Here is a 24,131-nt window from a genome sequence, read left to right as displayed (position 1 = left end):
TGAATCTCGGGACGCATCTTAAAGGGCCAGTGCACACGGATTTAAAATTTAATCCGTTTTCTAGGAAATTATAAACATGGTGCAGTTCACACCTCATGAATAGCTAACACACCCCTTTTTTACGTTTCTTGTGGTATTTCTTGGTAAAGCTATTTATTTACCTACCCATCTTGATTTATTTATGCCTTACTTATTTTGCCAACTTCCTTGCATGTATTTTCATTTCATAATACACTTGTATTTTATTTTTTATGATTAAAATAGCCACATATTTTGCCACTGCAGTACTTTGATTGATACAATGCTGTACATGCAGAGATTAGAACAGTTTCATTTAAGTCGGGTATATTTTGATTGAACAAGATTGTAGGACGCCGGCTAAATAATCAGTTTATAAAGTAAAAGTTTATGAAGAAGATTTATATATGTGTGGTGGTTTGATGTTTTCAGTGGAGATGCACTAGCCTGACTTCGTCATACTCATATTCTAGGCAGAATGTGAGTCTGATACTGCTCCATTGCACTTGAATTATGGGGCGTGTCTTAACCGAACCAGTAAAAAAACAAACCTCTGCACTCAATTGGATAGACCTACAACCAATCAGAGCAACGCAGTAAGTGACGTATGTTGAACTTGTACTTAAACTTTTGCCGAATCCCGTTGGAAGGATGGCAAACACATCTTTCCCATCGACAAATGCCTTGATTGCAGTTCTTTGTTCGTCTTTTAAAATTAATGCGCTGTCGATTTATTTTATTACAGACGTGATAGCGGAATCTAAACATCTTACTTCTCCAGCTGCAGTCATCGTTGGTGAAAACCAATTCAACCCAAGCGCTCTTTGATGACGTGGGTGGTTACGTAACCGCAGATAGCCTGACCATCATCGATTAAAGCCCGCCCTGGCAATTTGATTGGCTCGGCCTTCTGGGAGCCGAGCATAATTACTCCACAATGGATCGAGTCCAGACCGAACTTCCCGTCCAAAAAATGTTGTGGGCGGGGTTCCGGCTGGCACCCAGGCTAGAGATGCACTAAATTCTGGCCAATACCAATAAGCTTATAGTTTTTTTTTTTATTATTATTATAAATGGCTGATATTAAAGGATTAGTTCATTTCTGAATGAAAATTTTCCTGATAATTTACTCACCCCCATGTCATCCAAGATGTTCATGTCTTTCTTTCTTCAGTCGAAAAGAAATTAAGGTTTTTGATGAAAACATTCCAGGATTATTCTCCTTATAGTGGACTTCAATGGACACCAGATGGTTGAAGAAGGTCAAAATTACAGTTTTAGTGTAGCTTCAAAGGGCTTTAAACGAAACCAGATGAGGAATAAGGGTCTGATCTAGCAAAACAATCTGTAATTTTCTTAAAAAAATACAAATGTATATGCTATACAAACACAAATGATCACCTTGCAAGTGCTTCCGCTTTTTGTATTCTTCAAAAAGCTTACGCTGTATGTCCTACGACCTCCCTATTCTACTTACGGAAAAAATGGAACTGGCACCGCATTCGTTCCGTAAGTTGAATAGGGAAGGCGTAGGACACACACCGTAAGCTTTTTGAAGAATGCGGAAGCACTTGCAAGGCAATCATTTGTGTTTATAAAGCATATAGGTTACAGTTGTATTTTTTTTCGAAAATGACCAATCGTTTCGCTAGATAAGACCCTTATTCCTCGTCTGGTATCATTTAAAGACCTTTGAAGCTGCACTGAAACTGTAATTTTGACCTTCAACCATTTAAAGTCCACCATAAGGAGAAAAATCCTGGAATGTTTTCATCAAAAATCGTAATTTCTTAAGAAAGACGGATAAAATAGGGGTGAGTAAATTATCAGGAAAATTTTATTTGAAAGTGGACTAATCCTTTAATATTCTAGGCCTATACTATTTTGTCTACTTATAAAAAAATAAATCACTAAAAACTAAAATAAATCATTTTAAATTATGCAGTCTATTTAAATTATCTATTTTTCTATCTATTTTTCTATCTATTTTTCTATCTATTTTTCTATCTATTTTTCTATCTATCTATCTATCTATCTATCTATCTATCTATCTATCTATCTATCTATCTATCTATCTATCTATCTATCTATCTTTTGTTTTTTACAGTTGTCGGGTTTTGCAAGACAAGAGATTGATTGTTAAGATAGCGTTCGATTTCAAATTAAATCCAATTAGATATTAGCAACATAATTAGGCCTATTCTTCAAAAAATATTATGATCTGTATGATCATATATATATATGTGTATGCCTATTTGTAAATAACACTGTATTGTAAAATAATTATTTCTTGAATACACTATGTAAAAAATCCTGTCACCTTGACATTTGAGATCAAGTGGTCTGCATGCGCAGACATGCTTGGTTCATTAATCCAGTCCATGTTTTGGAATTCTCCCACACTTGGCGTGTTTCTCTGTGAGAGAAGCCGAGTTTTGTTTACAGCGGTGATTCTACAGAGCGGAGACCGTCAGAAGAGTCGAGGAGGACTCCGACTTGAGAATCAAACATTAGCCTCACAAGCTATTTATATCAAACAGTTCTTGATTTTTTACAGTGCGGAAAACCAAAACCTACGCTCGGGAGCTGCTCGCTCGTGTACCTCGACGGAATGATTTTTTTTCCAACCGCAAAACAGACCGACCATGAGAGCGCGTGAAGACGGCAGGGGAGGGTGAGCAGTTGGTGAAACCATTTTTGTCCTGGCGGATATTTTGGATCGAGCTCTGTCGGGAGGCTTTCATTCATACATAAACACGCTATCCGAGTTGTCAAGCTCTTTGAACGTGACCTCAAAATTCCTCCGTACATCAGTGCAGCGTAATTCATCACATTGCCATAGGCACATTCACATAAGGTGTTTTTGTTGGAAGAGAATCCGCTCGTTTCGCTGGCTGTACTGCGCGTCCCTCTCGGGTTTTCAAGAAATGGAGGCTGAAGATGCAGATTATCGGGCGAGTGAAATTCGTGGCTTCGACACGATTGCATCATTTAATTGCTGGCAAGAATAACAGAATGTTTTAATTGATCTTAATGTTTCCATTAAAGAGAAATTATATAATTATCAGCAGATATCTTTTATCTACTCCCTCCTCGCCTCCCGTTATCTTCTTCACGGGTAAAGGAACTATCTGCTCATCCAAAGCGGATTCTTCTGGACTTTTTGCTTGCTTACAAGAAGAAGCGTCGCATTTTGCTGCGGTTTCGCCTTTTTATTTTTTGGAAAACTGATTATTAGGAATGAGATCTGGAACAGCGAGGGATGTTTGGACCTTATTTTGGGGACCTGTGCTGTTTCTCTCCACCATCTGCCTCTGGTCTGCACATGGAGAAGGTAAACGGGGTTGTTTAATAAGAAAACGCCTCCATAAATTCGTATTTTCTTGCCTTGTGTTATTAAAACCTTGTTTCAGTCGCATCACAGACTCATGTTATGTCAAGCACGAGTTTAACTGCATTTGGATGTTCAGATACAAGGGCCTAGTAACACGCGACCCAATTTATTATTGAATTATGACCTACTACTAGCATTAAATATTAAAATGTTCCTCATACTAACGCCAAACTTTAGATTTTTCTCGTCTTGATGTCTCTAGGCCCATCAGTTAATTGTCGTGACATCGGATGTGTTGTGAGTCTAGTGTGCTTTATGCATTATTCATGAGCTGGATCACGTTGGTATTTAGAGGCTACGTGAGAATTGGCTTATATAAAGCATTTGCCTTTATAATATGCATATTTTTACTTCATATGTAGTCCACACAGGCAATAAGGTTAAACGTTACACGGTCATATTAAGATTTGCTGAATTCAGTCGAGCATCACGCAGTGAAGTAAAGGTGAGTCTGACCATGTGCTTGTTTTAAGTTTCTCAATGTCCTCAGGAGGGTCAGTTTTGTAACGCATTTTGTCTGTAATTCTGTGCTTGTGTCTCAAAGATTTATATTCACATATTTATTTGCTACAAATTCGAAATTTAACTCTGTAAATTAATGTATAATTGCAAGAGTCCTGTTATTAGAAATCATTAATTTATGATAGATTTGTGTTCAAAATAATAATTATGCCATCCCCCATTATTTTGTCACTTTTTTTTATTGAAAGTGGTAGACATTTGAATTTAAAACAGACGAGTGGAAGAAATAAAAGAAATACATTAAGAATGAATCTAACAATTATAAAAACTCATCTACTCACAATTGTGATAAATAAGGCTGATATATTTTTATGTCCAGTAGAGGTACATGTAAAGTGTTACAAACCACCCTGTCTGGACAGACTTGATATTTTTAACCTTTTTTAAACATGTAGATGTGAATATATCAAATTAAGCAGGAGAACCTCCTGATTCAGATACCAGTTTTAGTATCTCTTAACATGATTTAATGGGAGTTATGCGCAACAAACTTCCTTATTCTGTAAAACAGGTCGCATCTTCTTTAAATAGAACCGTTTTGCTCAAGATGCCTTGAAAGGGGCAAGCAAAAACGAGCATAACCGATGTCCATTGCATATGCAGATTGATAACTAAAAGTTTTTAATTTTTCTTCTCGGTAACATTTATCCCCGGTTTCAAGGATTAAGCTAGTCTCAGAGTATGTTTGAGCTGTTTTAACTGAAAGTAACTTGTACAGACAGATGTTAAAATATGTCAGTGCCATTGTTTTGTCTCTAGGTGCACACCAGTAATGTTTTTTTCTAGGGTTTATAAAAGCTATCTAAATACCCTAATTGAACTAAGGCCTAATCCTGGTTTAGGCTAAGCCCTGTTTGTGAAACCGGGCCTTAGATATTTAAATATTCTCACTAACATTTAGATATTTAAATCAAATAAAATACCAACAATAAAAAGAACTAGCGAGGTTATCTGATTACCTGAAAGTCCATAGATCGCCGTCAGTTCGTATTACCGTCAACACTTTCTCTGACAAACGGATGCAGTGAGATCTGTTTTCATGTGACGTTTACTTTCCTACCTCAAAATTGTTTTTAGTTTTTGGGATTATTCTAATAAAATGATAATAAGGCTTGAAGGGACAGTTCATTCTGCCATTTTCTCACTCTGTATGGCTTTCTGTCTTCAGTGGATCACGATGTTAAAGGATTAGTTCACTTCTGAATGAAAATTTCCTGATAATTTACTCACCCCCATGTCATCCAAGATGCTCATGTCTTTCTTCAGTCGAAAAGAAATTAAGGTTTTTGATGAAAATATTACAAGATTATTCTCCTTATAGTGGACTTTAATGGTCTCCAAAAGGTTGAAGGTCAAAATTAGTTTTAGTGCAGCTTCAAAGGGCTTTAAACGATACCAGACGAGGATTAAGGGTAGCGAAACGATCGGTCATTTTCTTAAAAAAAAACAAAACAACTGTACATGCTTTATAAACACAAATGATCTCCTTGCAAGTGCTTCCACCATTCCGCTTTCCGTATTCTTCATAAAGCTTACGCTGTATGTCCTACGCCTTCCCTATTCTACTTACGAAAAAAACGGAACTGGTGCCGCGTTCGTTCCGTAAGTAGAATAGGGAAGGCGTAGGACATACAGCGTAAGCTTTTTGAAGAATACGGAAGACGGAAACACTTGGAAGGCGTTCACATGTGTTTATAAAGCATATACATTTGTATTTATTTAGAAAATAACTGATCATTTCGCTAGATAAGACCTTATTCCTTGTCTGGTATCGTTTAGAGCCCTTTGAAGCTTCATTGAAACTGTAATTTTGACTTTCAACTGTTTGGAGGCCATTGAAGTCCACTATAAGGAGAATAATCCTGGAATATGTTTTCATCAAAAACCTTAATTTCTTTTCGACTGAAGAAAGAAAAACATGAGCATCTTGGATGACATGGGGGTGAGTAAATTATCAGGAAAATTTAATTTGAAAGTGGACTAATCCTTTAAGCAGAATGACAGTCTCACTCAGGCACCACCATTGACTTTCATTGTATGAAAAAGATGCAGTGAATGGTGACTCAGGCTGTCAGACACTAACGTCTCGTTTTGTGTTCCACAGAATAGCACTACTTAAATATTAAAAACATCAGAGAATGGGATAAAAAGTAAGTAAATTTCTTAGTTCATGGTCGAAACGAGCGAATGTTTCGTTGGCTGAGATACTGCAGTGTCAGAGCATTTTGGCTAACTAATTCAGCCTCTGTCATGGTCACGGCACACAATAAGAGATGATCTGGTAGAAAACCTTACAGTCAAGATGGCAAACCGGAAAACTAAATAAATCCCCGTTGTTTGCCTTATCGCCTCAATTTGGACTAATATATTTAAATGAAAACGAAATACCCAACCCATAGGGTTTGGTTTGGCAAGGTTGTTGATTACATGATTATATTGGTAAAATTCTAATTGTTTGTAACCTGTGGTGGATATAACAAATATTTATTGGACTACAATTGGATTTAGACTGAGTACTGAATACCTCCCGAATAAGCCCGAAGGAGACTACAAAAATGAATTTTGTGTTGTGTGGCTTTTTCCTAAGCATATGCATGTATGGTTTTCTATATTTACGCATAGAGATGCTTTGTATCGTTGTCTTTTTATGTCAGGATGGCAGTCATTTATTTGTTGTTAGCGATATGATCAAGTGTTTCACAAGGAAGAAAGGAGTATGAGATGACAATTACTGTCAATTTTTATGTCTTTCCATAGTTTTAAAACATCCTGTGGTTGGTGGGTGTATTTGTAATGTTTTTGGAGCTTTAGTGTCATCAAATGCCTAATTGTAATTGTGTGGGGGCTGCATTGTAGCATAATGAAGGTGGGCCATTCTTGGGTATAAACTCACATTTACATTCAAAAGGAGTTAGGACGCAATTCAAGGCCATTGACCGGAGTGGCCAGTCCCACATCCAGGCCACTGTGAATGTCAGGGGGGTCTGTTTCTCAGCACCCTGCAGAGACCAGGACCACTGGCCCTATAGAGAGAGGTTTGTGTGGGGGGTAAGCTCTCACTCTTGGACTCCATCATTGTATTGTCCCGTGTGTCTCTTTCTCATAAAGTGCTGCAGAGACACTCTGTTGACACACTGACTTTATTCAGTGGAAAACTGGTTTCATACTTCTCCACTCCTGGTTTTGTGTCCATTTTGATTTCATTGGTTTGATGTTTTCTGACTTTTAAGGGTTTAGAACAGCTTCATTTAGGCTGGGTCCATTTTGATCGAACAAGAAATTGTAGGACATCATTGTAGGAATAATCAGTTTATTAAGTAAAAGTTTATGAAGAAGTTTTAGATATGTTTGGTGATTCAATGTTTTCAGTATGCACCAAACACTGGCCAATACCATTAAGCTGATAGTTTATTTATTTTTTTAATTATAAATGGCTGGTATTAATGTTCTATACTATTTTGTCTGATCTATCTATCTATCTATCTATCTATCTATCTATCTATCTATCTATCTATCTATCTATCTATCTATCTATCTATCTATCTATCTATCTATCTATCTATCTATCTATCTATCTATCTATCTATCTATCTATCTATCTATCTATTTTTGTATAGTTTTATCTATCGTTCTTTCTATCATTTTATATCATTTTATCTATCATTCTATCTATCATTCTATCATTCTGACGTTCTATCTATCGTTTTATCTATCATTCCATCATTCTATTGTTCCATATATCATTCCATCTATCATTTTATGTATTGTTCTATCTATCGTTCTATTTTTCATTTATCATTTTATCTACCATTGTATCTATCATTCTGACATATTATCTATCATTTATCTATTGTTCTATCTAACATTCTATCTATTGTTCTATCATTCTGTAGTTCTATCTATCGTTTTATCTATTGTTCTGTCATTCTCTTGTTCTAACTATTGATCTGTAATTTATCTATCGTTCTATCGTTCCATCATTTTATCTATCGTTCTGTCATTGTTCTTCTATCATTTTATGTATTCTATCATTTTATTGTTCTAACTATTGTTCTGTCTATCATTCTATCATTCTGATGTTCTATCTATCGTTTTATCTATCATTCTCTTTCTATTTATCATTCCATCTATCGTTCTATTGTTCTAAATATTGATCTGTTATTTACGATCATTCTATCTATCGTTCCATCCGTCGTATTTTTTTTTTTTTTTTACAGTTTGATTTTTTTAGACAGGAGTGTTATTTCTGTTAAGAAATATTTAAATCTCAAATGATGACAGTTAGACTTAGATATCATCTTTCTGTTATTTTAATTATGAAGTAAAAACAAACACAAACTTGTTAATACAGGTTTTTATTTATACTTTATTTATTTATATTTTATTTTACTATATGCTTAGTGCACACTTATTCCTATACTGACTGAAAGTTTATAAAATATTCCATTCCTAAATCACTAAATTAATGGCTGTGCTCCAATGGGAAGTCCTCTTTGGTCTTTTTCATCCTGTTCAGTTTAAAAATCTGGTAAGGCTAATAAAATGTAATTTAGCCTCCTTTCAAGTTTCACCACAGTATACTTTCCATGCCACTTCTTCCAAGTATATGGCAAACAAGCCTCCATGGTCCATTGAGAAAGAGAGGGCGAAACATGAGGTTTGAAAATAGAACATGTAAAAATACACGGCAAGGGAAACAGACTTGGTTTTGTTGATTCAAAGAGTAGTGAGTTTGTGAACGGTTTTATTGGGCTTTAGCCGTTCACACGGACGGCCTCCGGACAGCCTGGCGGCGGAGCACGAGTCAGATGCTGACACAAAAATGTCCCAACGAGGGCCAGCGTTCATCAAAACTGCACCTTGTACTCCTGAGATGTGGCTAAAAGTTGAGATTAAAAAATAAATTATTCACTAATACCCACTCCCACATTCATCCCCGTATCTTCACAGGCCTCTGCTTGTTGTTAAATGATCTACAGTCATGACTGTATAAAAAGCAGGAGAAAAATAGCCGTCGCTGAGGTGAAACATTCTAGAAGGAGAGAATAGTGGGTGGACTCTAAGTCTTGTGCTGTTTATTTGATAGTCCACCTTTGTCTGCTTCAAATTCTGTGGTATTTGGTATTCTGGTGTTGCTCATTCATTTCGTGACTAAGGGCTCCTACGCGTTAGAGTTTTTGCTGCATCAGATAACGCTAGGAATTGAATTCAACGGGGATGATTTGTGTACGTTTCAGAAATGAATTTCAAACTTCTCCGCCTCTTTCAACACCGCATCCTACTCCTGTAACGCTTTCTCTAGTGTGTAAGCGAAGCGCCCTCAGGCTGAGTGAGTCTCCTCCTATGACTCAGACGTGCGCCGTAGTGACCAACGCGTCTCTTTCTCTCTTCATATTTCTTTGTCTCCCCATCCCTTGTTCTGGCTCTGCTGAGTTGTGCTTCATCCTCAATGTGGGAGCTTTCGTGCCTTTTCATCCGGCACAGCACAGCGCTCTGAGTCACTCCCGCTGCCCCTGAATCTGTGTCACTGTGCTAGTTCGTGCCTACATGTTCGCTGCTGGAGTCAAGCGGTCTTAAGGCTTCAGTGAGCAGCCAGATGAGGTATTTGCTTAATTAAATGTTAATTTAAAATTGGTCTGCGTGCAGTGACCACCCGTAGATCATTGAACACACTGATTGCGGTTGTACTTGCGCGGACGGCTTCATCCTTGTGTGGCTTTTGTTATTTAAAGGAATAGTTCACCTGAAAATGAAGATTGATATCATTTATTTAATTTCATGTTGATCCAAACATCTATGACTTTCTTCTGTGGAACACAAAAGAAGACATTTTAACATTCTTTAAAATATGTTAATTTGTGTAAATATCAGAATGTGACATAAATCATAAATCATTTTTACTAGGCATGTACAATATATAGTACCGTTCAAAATTTTGGGTGTCGTTTTTTAATACTCCCCTCCAAGACTGCATATATTTTATCAAACAGTAATATTGGGAAATATTATTACTAAAATAAGTGTTTTCGGTAACACTTTATTTTAGGGTCTTTTAACTAGTTGCTTATTAGCAGGCATATTACTAGAATATTGGCTGTTTATTAGTACTTATTAAGCACATATTAATGCCTTATTCTACATGAACTTATTCTACATTCTTAATCCTACCCAATACCTAAACTTAACAACTACCTTACTAACTATTAATGAGCATTAAATTAGGAGTTTATTAAGGGGAAAAGGCATAGTTAATAGTTTATATGTGTTCCCTGTACTAAAGTGTTACCATGTTTTCTATTTGAATGTTTTAAAGTGTAATTTATTTCTGCAATGACAAAGCTGAATTTTCAGCATCATTACTCCAGTTTTCAGTGTGACAAACTGATGATCCTTCTGAATATGCTAATTTGGTGCTCAAGATACATATTATTATTTTATAATATTATAATATATATTTTAATGTTATAATTATGAGTGAAACATTATTATTGTATAATATTATTAATGTTCAAAACAGTTGTGCTGCTTAATATTTTTGTGGAATATTCGTTTTATATTTTTTTCAGAATTCTTTGAATAGAAACTTCAAAAGAACAGCATTTATTTGAAACAGAAAAGTTTTCTTGCAGAATAATAGTATTTATCTCGCGCATTTAGAGCACACCCATCAACGCGCGTTTGGCTTTACGGAAGTCGTCAACAGTGCTGCACAGGTCACAGGACTTCATGAAATCAACAATGTCACCAAAGAAGTGTATTTTTGGTTGTGAGGGAACGATAACTTTGCTTTCCAATAGGGCTGCACAACGATTAATCGCGATAAAAGTCTGTGTTATGTAATATATGTGTGCGTTCTGTGTATAATAATTATGTATATATAAGTACGTGCACATACATGTATATATTTAAGAAAAAAAAATTATATTTATATATATAAAATATTTATATTTATATGTAATATAAAATATAAATATGTATATTTATTTATACATGTATATATTTCTTAAATGTATACATGTATGTATATATATGTATATATGTATGTATATATGTATGTATATATATATATATATATATATATATATTATACACAGAACACACACATATATTACGTAACACAGACTTTTATTTTGCAAACGATTAATCGCGATTAATCGTTGTGCAGCCCTACTTCCCAAAGAACCCAGCATTAAGTGGAGCTGAGAGTTTTGTGATCATGCATTACATTTATTCGCTCTCAATATTTGTTATTAAAATAACCGTAGAAACTGATAGTTGCAATCACTTCTTTATTGATTAAAACGAATGGAGAATATCTTGTTTTTCCGTGGCTGCTTGAGCCCTCAGGATCGGCACTTATGGTTTCATAAACAAGATGGAGCGGTCACAGCGATAATGATCCCGGTCATGAGTCGGAACCGCAGGTGGAGAGTAAAACTGCTTCAAATGTCTGATTTGTTGGCAATAGGCGCCTAAGTGCATATAATGTAAACAACACAAACATAGTGAATACATAAATTCATTATTCTTCATTCACTATATGCTATATTCATTATAGTGATTCAAAAGTTATCCAAGTTACATAATGCGATGATGTATTGTGTTTAAATACATTTGTTTAGCTGACCATTGATAGCTTGCAGACGACCGCTACGTAAAAGCTGCTCGTGCTTGTGACTCTTTAGCTCCGCTCACACGGCACGCCTCCAGGCGCTCGGCTGTTTTCGGAAAGACTCGGTACAGCGTATGTATCTTTTATAAATATGATAAAACTAAAGAGTTTTTGGAAGTATGCACTACTACTCTATGCACTCAAGATTAACATGAGATTGGTAGAAACTGTGTGATGTTAACCCCCCCCCCCCGTAAAAAATCACTTAATAACACTGTTAAATGTAATCTTTAGCTAATCTATTTATCCGTAAGAACGAAAACAGTAAAGGGTTAGTTCACTCAAAAATGAAAAATCTTTCTTTAATTACTCACCCTCATGTCGTTCCACACCCGTAAGACCTTTGGTCATCTTCAGAACACAAATTAAGATATTTTTAATAAAATCCTATGGCTCAGTGAGGCCTCCATTGACAGCAAGTTAATTAGACTTTCAATGCCCAGAAAGCTACTAAAGACGTATTTAAAACAGTTCATGTGACTACAGTGGTTCAACCTTAATGTTATGAAGAGACACTTTGTGCGGCAAAAAACAAAATAACGACTTTATTCAACAAGTTCCTCTCTTCCGTATCAGTCTCCGACTCGCATTCACGATAGCGCCACAGTGCATGCGTGTGGTGAGGACGCCGGAGCTGGCGTTCTGACATGTGACCCGAAAACGCTGGGCTGAGTTTACAAACAAAGAAACACACGTTCAACATAAAACAGTTGATAACTATGTCTGCAGATTTTAGAGGATGAATTGCATTTTTTTGCACAACCTTACTTAAATAAGAATGATGAGAGATGAGAGGCTGCAACACAACCACAGCCACAAGCTTCTGAAAGACAGAGAGCAATGGAGAGCTGGTGGTGTAGATGTCATCAGTGCCAAGCGATGCCAGGAGAGCGTGTGCTGCATCGATTGTGATATTGTATTGCCACAGCTTGAAAGTTTGGATAGTTCAGATGATGAGATAACACATGTATCTTGCATCACCACACGCATGCATCGTGGTGCTCTTGTGAACGTGCATCGTAGACTGATACGGAAGAGAGGAAATTGTTGAATAAAGTCAGTATTTTGTTTTTTTGGCTCACAAAAAGTATTTTTGTCACTTCATAACATTAAGGTTGAACCACTGTAGTCACATGAACTGTTTTAAATACATCTTTACTACCTTTCTGGGCATTGAAGGTGTAAATTAATGGAGGCCTCACTGAGCAATCAGATTTTATCAAAAATATCTTAATTTGTGTTCCGAAGATGAACAAAGGTCTTATGGGTGTGGAACGACATGAGGGTGAGTAATAAATGACAGAACTTTCATTTTTGGGTGAACTAACCCTTATTATCGGTATCATCTCATCGGTATAATCCAGATCTGTTATACTGTTACATAATTTTCACTTTTTTTGAAAGATACTAGCCTCTCTGTGTGGGTGTATTTCTGCACTATTAGTTGACCCCTATCTTTCGTAAACCTCTGCCTCAGCAACATACCATGTTGTTCCATCTTTCAGGCAGAGTTTTGCTAGCTGAGCATGCAAGGGGGGGGCAGAGGTGTTGTATTACTAGTTGGGCTCTGACATATGAGCTTGTGCTTTTGAAGTGAGGGCTATTGAAGGGAAGTGTAGCACCAGACCAGTGGTCAGATGACTTCCAGCATGTGGGGGATTAAACAGCAGTTGAGGTGGCAGGTGTGAGCACTGCGGAGCACAAACCAGGAACTTGGTCATGCTCCCCTGTGCCCCCTTACTGCGGGGCTGACTCAATACCCCCATCGCAGAGGTCTAATGCAAAGCGCTCTTTGAATTTGTGCCAAGAAAGAGGAATTAACTCTAAATGTCAGCGTTTTGTTGTTTTCCGCAGGAAGGTGCAGGAAATGCACAGCCTATAAGTGCATGTTGAAAGATGTCTGGCTGGTGGCGTTTAAACCTTGGATTAATTCCAAACTGCCTTTTTGCGCCCTTGAAGGGCACTGCGGGAAGGTGACGCTACTCGAAGCGTCTTTTAAACGAAAGTTAGTTACTGAATCCTTTCATGAAGGGCCTGTCAGCGAAGAGTACATGATGCAACTGTCACTTTTAAAAGTAATTTTGTCTTAAATGTTCAAAAGTGGGGATTTTTTTTTTCTATGAAAGAAATTAATGCTTTTATTCAGAAAGTATGCATTTAAAAGCATCAAAAGTGACAGTAAAGATATTTATAATGATACAAATATTTCTAGAAATTATTAGAATCATTCTAATATTAAAAGATTTTTTGAAAGTTTCATGTGACACTCAAGACTGGAGTAATGGCTGCTGAAAATACAGCTTTGCCATCACAGAAGTAAATTACATTTTGAATATATTAAAATAGCAAGCAGTTATTTTAAATAGTACAAATATTTAGGGCCCTATGAAATGTTTTATTTTTTTCCAAATTCTGTAATTTTTCTGGACCCCATTTTTATTACATTTTAAATTTCAATTTTAGTAATCAAAAACCATGTCTAGTTAATTGAAATCATGAAACGTGTACAATTTAACAGTTTAAGAGAAATAAATGTTTAGTTTTTCTCAATTCTAAATTCTGAATTTAGAAATGTTTTCAATTTCTAAATTCTGTTTTTAAGTTTTTTGGATTCCATTTTAATGATTTAATTAAATGTTAATACCCAAAAAGCATGTCTAATTAATTTAATTCATAAAAACAATTTTTTTTTTTAAGTTTCATTTCTATGATTGTTTTTCCCCCAAAAAATTCTGTTGTGTATTTTCATTTTTCTGGCAATCAAATGAAGGCATAAAATATTAATTGAATACATCTTTTAATCATATGACATTAAACAAACTTTTTTGTCAAACAAGCAAAGTGCTGCAAAACAGAGCTTTACTGTTAAAATTAAAACATGGAAGAAAAATTTTGATAATTCCTTAAAAATAGCTTTAATAATAATTTATTATTATTATTTTTAACGTTAGTATTATTATTACAACAGTAATATATTTCTGTCACAATTTCTTTGTTAAACCAAACTTTTATTTTGACGGGTTGCCGTGAAAACCATTGAGTTTCTGTGTGTTTATGATATGATGATAGTTTTTCTCAAACGAAATGGTAAAATGCTCATGAAGCAACTCTCAGAGCAGCTCTGGAGATGAAGTTCATGCATTCATGTCCATATATAGTGAGGCGGCAGAGGCTGAAAACACCGCGAACGTCACACGTGCCTCAGTGTGTGTGGTAAATGAAACCGTGCGTCTGTGCCATTTATTCACACAGAGACACACAGAACATGCAGGATTCATAAATAGTCTTTTTGCGGTTTAATATTCACAGACACTAGTCTGTATCGTGATTTGATTTAAGTGTACTGATCTACTTTTTATTTATTCATCAAAAATTTGACGTTATACATTATACGTTATTCCGCGTTATATAGTAAATTCTGTTTTTATGACTGGATTCCGCTATTCTGTCCCCATTTTCTGCATCGCAGAAATCATGGGGCCCTTAATACTTCACAATATTATTGTATTGTTGATCATATAAATGCAGCCTTGGCGAGGATAAGAGACTTCTTTCAAAGTTTTACTGACCACAAATTTGTGACAGTGAACATTGTCATATTTTTGGTCTATTTTTCCAAACAGTCAGATGAGACCGTATGTGACTGCTGTGCACCCTTCTTGCTTCAATTGCTCTACATAGTGATGCTCACTTTCAAGTGGAATTGGCACCTTATCTTGTGAGTGACCAAGCTATAAAACCAAGAAGGGTTTAATGTCGCCCAACAATGCTTCACCAGATAACGGTGCAAGTGCGGGAAAACTGCTAAAATTGTGTTGTTTTCCGAGAACGATTACTCAAAGTGCTTTCAGTAACCTTTGATAATCTCTCAAAGATATTAATCGGTCCCACAAGGGTTGTCATTTTCTTTAGGCCACTTTACCAGCTGCAATTAAGATGTTCTGTAGTGTGGGGCTTTTGGTTTCAAATAAATAGCTGTGTATTTTTTTCATTTGGAAATAAGATCTGATGGATGGACAAGTGATTGGTGAAGCCAGTAGGCTACAGACTGGATCTTAAGAAGGGCAATAGATGAGTCTTGTTTTTCTCTCGTCTATCCCAGACGTACAGGGATTCCTGTGGAAGGCCAGCAAAAGGTTATCAAATGTTAACAGCAAGAGTTGGATTTCAGACCAGTCTGTTTGTAGCATGGTGTGAAAACCACAGTGAATGAGTGACCCTCCTGGGTTACTGTTTGCTCATGGTGAAAGACAAGCCCTGTAGCCATTTTTGTTTTGCTATTGAATAGTGGTCAACCTTTATATATCACCAAGGCTGATATATGAGCCACTATTTGGAAATTTTAAATTATCGCCATCGGCTGATAAGTTTTTCTGTTTGGTCGTAATATGTTGTAAACAGGACGTTTATTTTGACAGCGTGGCAGACTTTTATTTTGACAGTGTGGTGGACTTTTTCTTTAAATATATCTAATAAACTTTTAATTTCGCAAGCCTTGCAGACTTTGCAGCTGTGAGATCTTCTAAAGTGTGCCTTTGTAGACTGCCTGAACGCGTAAATTCTGTGCATTAGTCGGTACGTTCATACGTGAATTGGATGCTCGGACAATCGGGTGTTCAGCTGCCACCAGAGACGCATGAAACACAAACTTTAAATGCTTGATTTAAAACTATGTAGTGCTTTATCCAGTTGGCCACTATGTCATATCCATGTAATTTTCACTTTGTGCTTTATGTAAAATTAGTGTTTAGGGTTGTAACCTTGCCGTACATCTACAACCTAGAACCCTCTACAGACACACTGAAGCTCAAGTCGCCATTGGCTGTTAAATTCCAGCTGGTAAATTATACTACAGACTTTTTATATAAAAAGCAAGAACAATGCAAATGAAAAAATTCTACATAAATTAAAGTCAAGTAAACAGTCTGTAATAAAATAAGAACAAATAATTAAACCACAAGCAATAGTACAATTGAACAACAGAATAAAGATGCAAATTAAATAAACAGTGCTTTTCAGGTTTTTTAGGCAGATCTAACAGTATTTAGATACAAATTAGGTAGATTATGTACAGAAATTGAATAAAGTAATCAAATGTAAAATAACATTGCATAGTCTTCACTGCATAAATTAAATATAGATGATTATTCAGTCAAGAGCAGTGAGTAATTATTATTTTTTTTTTTGCAGTGAATCTGTTGTTTGATTAAAGGTGCCCTCGAATGAAAAATTTAATTTATCTCGGCATAGTCAAATAACAAGAGTTCAGTACATGGAAATGACATACAGTGAGTCTCAAACTCCATTGTTTCCTCCTCCTTATATAAATCTCATTTGTTTAAAAGACCTCTGAAGAACAGGCGAATCTCAACATAACACCGACTGTTACGTAACAGTCGGGGTGTACGCCCCCAATATTTGCATGTGCCAGCCCATGTTCCCAACATTATGAAAGGCATTAGACAAGGGCAGCCAGTAACGTCTGGATCTGCACAGGTGAATCAAGCAAGAACAACAGCGAAAAATGGCAGATGGAGCAATAATAACTGACATGATCCATGATATCATGATATTTTTAGTGATATTTGTAAATTGTCTTTCTAAATGTTTCGTTAGCATGTTGCTAATGTACTGTTAAATGTGGTTAAAGTTATCATTGTTTCTTACTGTATTCACAGAGACAAGAGCCGTCGTTAATTTCATTATTAAACACTTGCAGTCTGTATAATGCATAAACACAACTTCATTCTTTATAAATCTCTCCAACAGTGTAGCATTAGCCGTTAGCCACGGAGCATAGCCTTAAACTCATTCAGAATCAAATGTAAACAATATAACAGTATACAATACTCACATAATCCGATGCATTCATGCCGCATGCATGACGAACACTTTGTAAAGATCCATTTGAGGGTTATATTAGCTGTGTAAACTTTGTATATGCTGTTCAAGGCAAGCGCGAGCTCCATGGGTGCGTGGACCGCGAAAATTAAAGGGCCAGTAGCCCCGAATCGGCTCATTTATAATGATGCCCCAAAATAGGCAGTTAAAAAAATGAATAAAAAAAAATCTATGGGGTATTTTGAGCTGAAACTTCACAGACACATTCAGGGGACACCTTAGACTTATCTTACATCTTTTTAAAAAAAGTTCTAGGTCACCTTTAACATTAAAAAGAGAGCAGCAGGAATATTAGGCTGCTGTCACTTTAAGATACAATGCACTGCTCCGATATACTGATACTGTACGTATGCATTTTTATTTCTCGACTGTTTACGTTCACTTAAGATATAACTGACTATGTTTACTGGGATACTCAACAAGACGGCATTTTGACATAATTTTGTGTAATATTGTCCGTTTAAGAGCAAGACGTGAAAGAGAACTCAATTCAGTACTCATATGCTGTCAGATGTGGCTTTCTGGGCAAGTGCTTCGGATGTGCAGTTTGCGCACGCAAAACTTCTCACACAGTGCACGCGAGTTATCTTTTGCATCTTCTTGCACTTAAATGTTTAAATTGGCGAGAATAAAAACGATAAAATGATAAACTTTCATGACGACGCAGCACTGGTTCGATCGGGACAGTGATATTTCTGTCAACGAGACCTGCGTGTGCTCTCTCTTTCTCTCATGTTAAGTGCGTATGTATGAGAGACACCGACAGAGGGCGCTCTCAGCCATGCGATGGTGCGTAAAGCTCAGCAGGCAATAAAATTATATCTGCGGTAAACTTATTTTTTTCCTCCAACTCAGTTACAGGCAACTGTTATCATACAGTTTACTAGCCATTGGCTATTTAAAGACTTTTTTTAGTTGACTCTCGTGAAATTTGGTCGTGTATGCAAGTGATTTACTCGCATTGTAAAGGCTGTTTTTTTTGTTTTTTTTTTAAAGAAAATATATATGTCTCAGCTTTATATCTGCCATCAGCCACCTTGCTGTCTAAGACATCGGCATTTACATCTGCCCTCAAAGAATCAATATTGGTCGACCACTACAGTTGAATTTTGCATGTTGGTAAGACAACAAGTGCAGGTGACATGAATGAGAGCTGAGTCCATGACCTCTCAGGGAGGATTGGCCAGATAATATGGACTGATTCCTGATGATTATAGCTGAACGCAGAGCTGAGTACAATCCTCTTAGGGAAAATTATTTGAGGACCTTAACACTGCTGCTCACTGCTGAGGTGGAGTGGGAAGGATGTGGAAGCTTTCCTTTGTATTATGTTTCTTTCACTTAAAAAAAATGCTTCTGTGACTATTTCAAAAACACATTTACATAATTCCCAGAGTAGCACTTTTGAAATTTCATTTCAGATGACATGACACAATGTTAGTTTTGGCCAGCGTGATGCAAGTGGGTCATAATGACCGTAATTTTCATTTAATCTGGACCCCAGAGGTTATGATTTGGACAGAATAAGCCACATAAGTCCGCACTCATAAATCTTGCGGTCAATGAGAGGGTTTCATTTGTGTTTTTGACTACGCACATTCTCAACTCAATTTGTTATGGTTTGTTTGAGTGGTAAAGAGCAATCATCTATTTGGAGACTGACTTGTAATTGTTTTATTTGTGCAATTTTTTTATACTGAAAACATTAAATATTATTATTTGCCACTAATAATCACCATCTGTTTTCCATTATACAGAGTTGTTTTGCAACTTGTTTTGCATTTATTTGATTAAAAATATAGTAATATAGTAAAACTGTAATATTGTGAAACACAATAACTGCTTTCTAATTAGAAATGTTTTCCTTTGGCAAAGCTAAATATTCAGCAGCCGTTATTCCAGTCTTCAGTGTCACATGATTCTTCAGAAATCATTGTAATATGCTGATTTGCTACTCAAGAATCACTTCTTGTTCTTATCATTGTGGAAAACAGTTGTGCAGTGTAATATTTGTGTGGAAACCATGATACATTTTTTTGTTGTTGTTAGGATTCTTTGATGAAAAGAATGGTCAAAAGTACAGCATTTGTTTGAACTAGAAATCTTTTGTAACATTATATAATTATTTTAATATCACTTTTGTTCAATTAAATGCATCCTTGCTGCAATTTTTTTTTTTTTTTTTTTTTTTTTTTTTTTTTTGTAAATGGTACAGTATAGTTTCATTTCATGCATTTCCTTTTGAATATATCTGAAAAATGCTATGTATTCAGTTGTTTTCTAAATTTAAAGTGACACAATAAAGTTTCAATGAGTTTCTATCTCAACAAATGGAGATGAGTGTCATGACAATTTTGTTGGTCTCTTTTTCCACTACAATTCCACTTCACAACATAACTGCATATTAAACATTAAAATGTTCTGATTGGCTGTGATTATGCTGCATTTTCACCTAACCCTAACCCATACTGCCTACTGAACTGTATGGATCCAGTATAATAACAACATTTAGCCTGAAGTAACATGGATGCTTTATAGCCAAGCAGCAGTCATCTTCTGATTAATGAGTTAGGATAGATTGTCATTGTTTTCCTCTAACAACGAGTTTTTGTCCTATCTTATTTACCATTACTCAAACTTTCAGTGTGGGTCTCATTCTGTTTTTTTTTTTCTTTCAATTATTTGCTCTAAAAAGCAGAAAAAACAAACTTTATTATTGTGCATGACCAAAACCATAAACTTGCCTTCGAAGCATTTCAGAGTTTATGCAAGCTGAAATTTTGCAAGTGAGCAAGAAGTCAATATTTCTGTAGGATAATCTCTGATAAAATGTAGTCCTTCTTTTAGAAGGAAACTGTCCTTTGGGTGCAGACCGGTTGCACTGGATCCTTTAACTGTAAAATCTGACCTGTTGAAAGCAACACCAACATGACAAGGGTGGAGAAGGGTTCAGATGCTTCTCTGACTGGCTGTGTTTACGGAACAGCCGGATCTTTGGAAAGGGAATAGGAACTGGGTGAGCTCTTTGGCCTCGGATCATCTTGGATGATTCAATGTGGAGGTCAACTGGTGGGCATGTTTGTGTCAGTTGGCTTCACTCTTCTTGTGTGGCAGTTTTAGGAGACATGAGACTCTTTTCAGCACGTTGCACATTTTTTTGTTTTTTTTAAATTGGTTTCCAATTCAAGTGACCTTTTAGCTGGTAAATAAACTTTTAGCCATTTTGACATGCTGTCAGGTGTTTTTTAAAAAAAAAAATTTATACTGCAGTTTGTTCTACTTTTGTGTAACTGACAGACACCATATCTCTGTCTCTCTCTTCCCATTCTGTGTCTCCCTCTTTGTGTCTTTCCAGACCGCCTGAATTTATTAATGGATCCAACCGGAACTGAAGACTAAAGTTTCTCTTTATCAACAAACAAATTAGTCTTTGTGTGCGAGTCACTCCGGCTCTCCTCCCTCTCCCGGGATTGTGAAGGAGAAAAAAATGCCGCAATGAAACAAAGGAGACATGCAGCTCCATGACTCCCAAGTGCAGCCCTAGGGCATTTGTGATGATACGGGAAAGCAAATGCTATTTTTTTTTTTTTTTTTTGTGGAGCAATCATTTCCGTTCTAAATTTGGATGAGCGTAATACACTGTCAGGAGCAAATAAAGATCTTTTTTTAAACAACATGCTCGCTATTTTTGGCACACTGGTTATGGAGTAACCTCAAATGGGATTTAGATTCATGAAGCGTGTCATTTTCACAGGAAATTCGTGTCAGGAAAAGCGGTTTCCACTCCTGTCAGAATAATGCACAGTAGGCAATCTGAGATTGTTGAAATTTTGACCTTTATGCATTACTCAAAAGTTCACCATCTTCTGCGACTCGCAGTGGGCTATTTAGATCGTGGCTGTAAAGAGAGATTGATAAGGTTGTTTCTGTGTGGGACCATGTGTTCTGGCAGCCATGGCTGTGTTGTTTTTTTTCGACGTGGCAGGGAGAAACATTTCCATTTGTATCATAGAGGCCCTGTGAAAGAAGTTGACCTAAGCCTCTCTAAGAACATAAAAGGTTTAGCCAAAGGAGCTCATATGTCAAGACAATTCTTCTGCTGATCTCTTTCACCTTCTGGGACACCATACATTTGTTTTGTTATTATGGTGTGAATTACTCCTCTCACTGTAGATGGTCTGTAGTATGTAAATCTTCTTGACCTTTCATATTGTCCCTTTTGTTGCGTTCATGCTACTGTGTTATCTTTCAAGGTTTTGGCATTTGCTTAATATAAATCTTTTACTCTTCAAAGTTGCTAATGTGGATCATATTGGTCGACATACAAGGCATACAAAATTCACAAAATCTATTTTATAAGTTCATGTTGTTGTTATTGTGTATGATTCATTAATGTTTTTTTTTTTTTTTTTGATGTAATTTTTAATCAAAATCATCTTGTGAAAACGTCAGACTTCTCTCTGGTGACACATCTTTGGCTTCTTCAATAATTTAGTCCTTTTAAACCCTCCATAGTGGACTGCAAGGCCACATTCATTTTTGAGTGTACCCACATTTCAAAATCCAATGAAGAACTGATTGTACCAAGTTCCTGCCCTATGTTTTTTTTTTTTTCCTTTTCCCTCAGATGTGCATCTTAATACTGGAAAAAAGATCTGTCACTGCTTTCAGTTTGTTACTATGAGACTTTTTGTTTATACTATTGATTGATTTATCTGTAAATGATAATGAAACTAGAAAAGTATAAATCAATCAATCATGGCCTATGTGTATGAAAAGTCTGAAAAAAAAGGACATGCATGAGAATGATGGTGCTGTATAGCAGTATATGTGTATACGACTAATACAACAGCATACATGTATAACAGTAACCACTTTTACACCCCTAATGTAATGTATTTTGAGTGAAAATTATGAAGAAAAATTTAGAACATGAATCGAATGGACTGTAAAATGTGAATGTTCCATACCAGAATTTTGCCAGATCGAATGCTAGGATGCTAAAGAAAAAAATATTTAAATGGCTATATTGTTATTGTTTGGTAATATCCAATAGACTGTGTGGCCTTCAGACGTTTTGGCTATTTGCCTTCTTCAGTGACTTTAAGGAAAGAAAAATAACCAACAGCAACATTGATATGAAGTGGGAACCCCGTCAATCCTAATTCTGGGAGTGCTACGGTGTCCGAGGGTTATATAGGATAACTTGGCAGATCCCTTCTAAGCTGCTGTAAATTAAGAGCATGCTCTTGAGATTATTTTTCCACTGTCCCTTGCTCATCACAAGTGACAGTGGATACATCTGACTCAATTCAAGTCATGCTTTTATAGATGTTTGATCACCAGAGAGGTGTGCTTTTTCATCACAATATCCTCGAATAAATATCCCAATATTTATTTATTTGTTTATTCATTTCTATTAAAGGCACAATATGTAGATTAAAATATCTAAAAACCACTAGAACAATGTTATAGATTTTGTTGACTTGTGTACTTAAATTATCCCGAACGTTTAAATCCAGAAAAATCTGCAGTTTTAACCAGGATGCGGGTCGTGTCTTTGCGTTGCATGTCAATTATATCATATCCGCATTACCCTCGATTTCCATTTTTACTTTCGTAGAAACCGTGGAAACACCAAAGACGCTTTTAATGTATTATGTGTTTTATTAGACAGGTGAGCAACTGTTTGGATACATATCAACAGAAAAATCATCATCATCAAGCTACACCTTTTTTGAATAAGCGACCTCTAGTGGCGAAAATAACATATTGTGCCTTTAATAATGAAATGTTAATAAAGAAGCCTTAAAATGTTCAGATTTGATCATATTAGTCTAACTGTATTGTTTTTTTTCTTTCTATTCCAGTCTGTGGTCCTCACATTGATATCCGCAATGACATCAGTGAGTTCAAGAAGCTGGAGAACTGCACGGTGGTGGAAGGCTACCTGCAGATCCTTCTCATTGGAGACAAGAATAACAACCTCAACCAGGAACACTTTCGCACCCTGTCCTTCCCCAAGCTGACCATGGTCACCGACTATCTTCTCCTGTTCCGTGTCTCCGGCCTGGACAGCCTGAGCATTCTCTTCCCCAACCTCACCGTCATCCGAGGACGCAACCTGTTCTACAACTACGCCCTGGTCATCTTCGAAATGACCAGCCTGAAAGATATCGGTCTCTACAACCTGAGGAACATCACCAGAGGGGCCATCAGAATCGAAAAGAACCCGGAGCTGTGTTACTTGGACTCAGTGGACTGGTCGCTCATTATGGATGCAGAGTTTAACAACTACATCAATGGGAACAAGCAGTCCAAAGAATGCGGTGATGTTTGTCCAGGTATCATGGAGGAGAGTCCGAAGTGCATTAAGACCAGCTTCAATGACAACTACAACTTCCGCTGCTGGACCTCCAGCTACTGCCAGAAGGGTAAGAACTTGCCAACTTGACCTGATCTTGTGAATGTTTGATTTATTTCTGTTAGTTTTTATTTCTGATGGATTCACATCTGCTGGCATTTAACTTACCGTTCCTTCACATGGGATTTGAATGAATAGTGAAATGAATTGTGAAACTGCATGAGGCTTGGATTGCATAAGATAAAGCAGAGTTTAGCTAA

The 24,131-nt window shown here is 36.3% G+C and overlaps 1 protein-coding gene across 1 annotated transcript in view; it reads left to right on the top strand.

The window, feature by feature from the left end:
* Window positions 1–2,484: 2,484 nt before the first annotated feature.
* Window positions 2,485–24,131, top strand: part of igf1ra (insulin-like growth factor 1a receptor) — a 120,314-nt gene continuing 98,667 nt past the window's right edge. The window contains exons 1-2 of the mRNA XM_067390360.1: window positions 2,485–3,352; window positions 23,378–23,941. Coding sequence (XP_067246461.1) covers window positions 3,259–3,352; window positions 23,378–23,941 — 658 coding nt within the window. The 5' untranslated portion in view covers window positions 2,485–3,258. The remainder of the gene's footprint in view (window positions 3,353–23,377; window positions 23,942–24,131) is intronic.

This window comes from Chanodichthys erythropterus, chromosome 7 (assembly GCF_024489055.1).
Source record: "Chanodichthys erythropterus isolate Z2021 chromosome 7, ASM2448905v1, whole genome shotgun sequence".
NCBI classification, from domain to species: Eukaryota; Metazoa; Chordata; class Actinopteri; order Cypriniformes; family Xenocyprididae; genus Chanodichthys; species Chanodichthys erythropterus.
The sequence above is the reverse complement of the archived record's forward strand: the minus strand, read 5'-3'. Positions and strand labels throughout refer to the sequence as shown.